This window comes from Oryzias melastigma, linkage group LG16 (genome assembly GCF_002922805.2).
Source record: "Oryzias melastigma strain HK-1 linkage group LG16, ASM292280v2, whole genome shotgun sequence".
Classification (NCBI taxonomy): Eukaryota; Metazoa; Chordata; class Actinopteri; order Beloniformes; family Adrianichthyidae; genus Oryzias; species Oryzias melastigma.
In genome coordinates this window covers 4,440,787-4,446,382 of record NC_050527.1, presented here as the reverse complement: position 1 = coordinate 4,446,382, position 5,596 = coordinate 4,440,787, and the positions used below count along the sequence as shown (strand labels likewise).

Genomic DNA, 5,596 nt, shown 5'->3' with positions numbered 1-5,596 from the left:
AAAAAAAAAAAAAAAAAAAAAAAAAAATCTTACCTGTAGTGGTTAAGCACTCATTTAAAATTGTTCTGTGTTAGGGCTCCTTGGATTAAGATATAGAAGGACTTGTCATAAATGTTTGGATGTAATATTTTACACAAACAAGACTTCAGCAAATTATCTGTGTTCCCATTTCTAATCATACAACAACATAAGAGCATGTGGTCATAAAGGTTTTCGAAATTAAAAAAGAAAATTAACTAAAAACTTTGGTAAAACTTTCATATTTTAAAATTCCTGTATGTAACTGGGTAGTTTGTAAGATGCATTTATTTATTTCAAACATAAAAACAAAATAAAAATAAACACAGAGTTTTAAAAAAACAAAATAATGTGCTTGAAAAGGAGTGGGTAGATGAAACGTCTTGTGTGGTCTCAGCCTTTTTTTACAACACCTTATGTTACATATTTTTAATTATAGTTTTTCTTTCTCAAAAACACTTCAAATTACCTTCTGTACAACACCTATGCATTTCCCTCAACATCAATAATACAATATTATTTTCTCTTTAAGTCCAAGCAAGGCAAAATTTGGCTAATAGGTTAATTTAGTGTGCAGTGCTTCAGTTATTGCAGAAAAAAAAAAAAACTCAGAGGTTTGTAATTATAAGGAGAAACAGTTTTCCTAACCCTTCGTATTTGTTTTTGTATGTGTTGGTATTGACTTTGGTTACATGCATGTTGACAGCTGTCAACTGATGAGGATTCCAGTTTGTCCTTTCAGTAAACATCTCATTTGTCAGGTCCTACCATCTAAGACTTCCAGTCAAATGGCAGCAAATGACGTCAATGCTATGATATAATCCTGACAAAGCCTCTGCCTTTTTCTTCCTTTTATGAACAAAAGAACATAAATGTACGCAGGTATTATGAAACAAGATGAGCTGGTTTTGCTCAGCTTTCTTTGTGGGATCAGACTATCTGCTTGTTTATTTCGTATCATTTTAATCAGTATGTGACACTACCTTTATTATGTCATTTTTCCATGTTGTATTCACACGCTAGGCATAAAATCATGCAAAAAACAGAAAATTCCGTCTGGAAAATTTGCATTCATTTTGCTGTGGAAACCCCCAAAATGTTTAACAAACTATTTTTGACACATAAAATGAAAATTTTAGGTGTAATTTAATAAAAAAAAAAGAAAACAAGAATACATTTAGTCAACAAACGAATCAACACATTTTTAAAGGAACATACCAAAAAGAAATTCTAGGCGAAATTCACAGATTTCTTATTTGGGCCACATATGAACAGTTTCTGTTGATATCAGACCATCATAGACCTCACAGGTCAATGATGTGACCTTTATGTTTTTATAGAGAGAGCGATCAGTCTCCCTGTGTGGCTTCAGCTCCCAGACAGCCTAAATCTAAATCTGACGTCAACGCGTCACGTGACCCAAATCGAGCCGTTTCTGAAGCAGGGCGATATGCGAGTGCGATTTGTCGTTGATTTTGTCAAATTTGACAAAAACCTGCGTTTGTCAATGGTAGTTATTTGTTATTTTTGATACATTAGAACATATCTGGATACTTATTTTAGCTTTGTCCCAGGCCATTACTAACCCTTTAACAGCGGCGGGCCGGAGTTTCGTGGAAAAATGCTGAGTTTCCGTGATTTTTTTTTTAAAACGGCGGTGGTTGTTGCTGTAGTAAGCTTATGTCGGATCACAAAACTCACGGTTTGGATCGTGTCACGGTTTTAGGGTCACGGTTCGGATCATTTTTCGGATCAGTACACACAATATTTATATCATCAAAACATTTGCTCATTGAGGCCGATTTGTTAAAACATATTTAAACTTTATACACAACATGCTAAAACATGTAGCTTCTTATTACAGTTACATGTTTTTATACCAAATCTACCACGGGCGGCCGTGGTGCAGTGGTAGGGCGGTCGACTCCTGATCAGAAGTGAGCGAGTTCGACTCCCGCCATGTGTCGAAGTGTCCTTGGGCAAGACACTGAACCCCGAATTGCCTCTGGTGGGAGGTTGGCGCCAGTGTTCGGCAGCGGAGCCACCACTAGTGTGTAAATGGGTGAATGGGTCTGTGACCATGAAGCGCTTTGGGCCCTCGAAGGAGGGTAGAAAGCGCTATACAAGTATACGCCATTTACCATTTACAAAAACTGAGCGAAAAGAATGCTTCAAAATAGTGTGGAAAATACCAAATCTATCTGGAGTTACCTTAAAATACAAATGTTCTTGTCCCACCCCCTAATATCCAAACTAATTCATTAAAAAAAAACAGTTAAAATTATTTTTTGTTAATTGTTTTATCAAAATTAACTGTGGGAACACATAATTATTAAAAATTTGTATCTGTAAAACGTGACACTCCTAGCTCGCTTTTCCTGGTGATTTTTGGTCTCTTTGGCTTGCCATACAATCTTCCCCTGACTGCACCGTCGAGTCCATTTTCAGTGATTTTTTTTTTTCCTACACTACAGTTTGTTTATGGAAGAAAATGCTGAAATGAAATTTTAAATAACAAACTTTAACTGTTATCAATTAAATCGTTAATAAGCTACTCTGTAGATTTTATGTTTGGAAATCTGACTTATGACGTCAGTTACCAGTCGTAAACCACACGTCGCTTGCGTTAACATCCACCTTGCCTTGATTGCTTGTTTAGTCTTTACATTACTTGTTATGTATATTTATATAATATAAACTTTGTTTTTCTTTATGATTATACATGTAGAGTATTGAACAGAAATGATTGTCTTTCTGCTTGTAATGTTTACTTTCAAAAATGAAAAAAAAAATGAATTGGTATGACTTTATTTAAGTTATCTGACTTGTTTTTTTCTCTTAAATCCAGAGATGTCCTTTTAAAAACATTTGCTTAAAAAAAAAAAAAAAAAAGGTTGACAATGAAATATTGCTACATTAGCTTTTTCTTTAAAGTCTAGAGCTCAGCCAGTTCTGTTAACAACACAGAACACTTCTGTCAACAAAAAATTACTTCTGCCAATCTTTCCTGACCGAATTAGATATATTTTCTGAAATCAGCTACACTTTTAAAATTTAAGAAAAATTGACATTTAAATTATTTTTAATTTTATTGGATGAAGATTTTATTCTCTGCTTGTGCTCAGAAATCTCATGTCTCGGCACATAACCTTAGCCCAGAACAAATGACTTTAAAAACGTTTAGAGTAAAAGCTTCTTTTTATTTTATTTTTCTATTTCCCCCCCAAATTTACACAGATAAGGTTAAATATGTTAGTACACAACATGATGAGGCATAGTTAAAATAAAATATGTAGGCCTACAAGAAGACAAATTAGATCCTGATTTTACATCGCTTAAGGAGTACATTCTTAATTGTCTTCCTCATATCATGGTTATATATAAATCTTTAAAATCAGAGTAAAGGTAGATTGGCAGAAAATCCATTAATCTAAAGCATATTTAAAAGATATATGTTACCATCACCAGTCAACACCACATGAACTATTTACCCTCCTGTTATCCTTGGCATGTTTACATTAAAAGTGGGGTCATCTGGTCCCCACAAGACAGTGCGCTGAACTTTATTTTTCAACGATTTTTGATCTTCACTGGTGTCCGTGGCAGACATGAAGTCCTGTTCACCTTTGCCATGGGAGGGATCACACGTCAATGTAAGGTTGGGGTCATCTGGACCCCATAGGAGAGCATGAGGGTTAATAAATGAGGAATTTTACCTTAAATATATATTCCCAAATTTAAAGTTTTCAATCAAACTTGTTATAATGCCAAAACATAAAAAAGTTGTTTGAAGTCACTTTCTACAAGATGAGGTACAGAGATGTCAGTCAGGGCATCAGGTGAATCACGGCGAGCAGAAAGATGAGAATGGCAGAAGGCTTCATGTTTGGAGAAAAGTCAAAGATGCTAAACCAGAAAGAAAAAGATGCAATTAATGAAAATATCCTGGACCTTTCAGTTGCGTCTGAATCTGTTAGGCCCACTTTGGTTTACAAGATAAAACACTGGAACTTTGGCTCACTGTGCACATGCAGACTGAAATTATGTCATAATTTTCAGTTTTGACAGGCTACCCATAAATCTCTGCTGCATTTCTGATCTTGAGGTTACTATACTGGTTTTTGTCGTTTTTGTGACTTCAGGTTATATTTAAGCATATGCTTTATGCAAATAACACAATGCTATACTTATCAACTTGGCTGTGGACTTTAAGACAAGCTTACTATTTAACTTTTGGGACTCTTAAGGTGTTTTCACACAGCACCATAATTCTGTGCAGATCCGTGTCTATAGTGCCTCTGTCTGCACAGTGAAAGTTTGAAAAAGGTCTTTCAAACGGAATGATGTGAGCAGAGCATGGCATAAGAATTAAACCCTGGCTAAGTGATTCACTTCCGGTATAAATTCATATTCTGCGCTCGCATATTATGCGTATATTTCTTTATTTTCCACACTGGTGCTACCTCTCCATGCAGGTATTCCACATTTCTCACACTCTCCACATGCACGTGACAATATTCTATATATACATTTTAACCCGTGGAATTATATACGTTTATTTAATTGTTAAATTCCCCAAAACTGTTCTACTCCCCTATGAAACAAATTAAAATGATAGTAAGATTACTTTTACCCTTACACACTCATATTGACATTTACATGTCATGTGTTACAGTGCTGGTGAATTCTCATTGTTAATGGGGTAAACAGGCTTTATGACCCACTGTGGCAAAAGTGACACATGTAGATAAGTAATATGCTGGATAACAATCTATGTTTTAACTCATGGATGTTATGCAATATTTTTAAAAAATACAGCATCTGTTGTGGGATAATTTTAGAGAAAAGCCATGTCAAGCATGAAAGGAGAAAACAATAGTGGGATACCTGTCATCATCTGTTGTTGGAGGATCTGGTGGAGATGGAGTTGTAGTGATGGTGGGTGGAGTTTCAATGATGATGGGTGGCGTTGTGGTTTTTGCCGGCGGGGTCCTGCAAAAGTCCCATTTGTTATTAGGAAAAAACTTCAATCAACCACTGCTGCAGGATTACAGAGAGATGAAAAATTATTAATTTAAATGTGATAAAATGTTTGATATTGATAAGGATTGAGCTTAAGTACAAAGGACAATAAAATTAATTATCAGTTTTAGTAACTATACCACATGGTTGTTACAAAAACATGTAGCTGGATAGTTGCCAACTTAAGTTAAAACACAGTAAAAAATAATAAACTGGCAGGGAAAAAACTTCTCAGTACATATGTTTATTCTGTAAGACTTTTAACATGTCATTTTTATTTTTGAATAATTAAAAAAAATAATAATTTCAAATATGAAATGAAAAACGGTGGGATACCTTTCATGTTTTGTTGTTGGAGAATCTGGTGGAGATGGAGTTGTTTTGATGGTGGGCGGAGTTTTAATGATAGTGGGTGGGGTTGTGTTTTTTTGGGGCGGGGTCCTGAAAAAGCCACATTTTTTTAAAAGAATGAAATTACCTTAGATAGCTGCAACATTCATATAAATCTGAATAATGTAGATTTACTCCAAGCACCGGGAGCATAAATCTTTGGTTA

The 5,596-nt window shown here is 34.9% G+C and overlaps 1 protein-coding gene across 1 annotated transcript in view; it reads right to left on the bottom strand.

Annotated features, from left to right (window-relative positions):
* Nucleotides 1-3,197: 3,197 nt before the first annotated feature.
* The window catches only part of LOC112143796 (meprin A subunit beta), a 28,016-nt gene continuing 25,617 nt past the window's right edge, over nucleotides 3,198-5,596 (bottom strand). The window contains exons 22-24 of the mRNA XM_036215890.1: nucleotides 5,377-5,481; nucleotides 4,906-5,010; nucleotides 3,198-3,924 (exon numbers count right to left, since the gene is read on the bottom strand). Coding sequence (XP_036071783.1) covers nucleotides 3,846-3,924; nucleotides 4,906-5,010; nucleotides 5,377-5,481 — 289 coding nt within the window. The 3' untranslated portion in view covers nucleotides 3,198-3,845. The remainder of the gene's footprint in view (nucleotides 3,925-4,905; nucleotides 5,011-5,376; nucleotides 5,482-5,596) is intronic.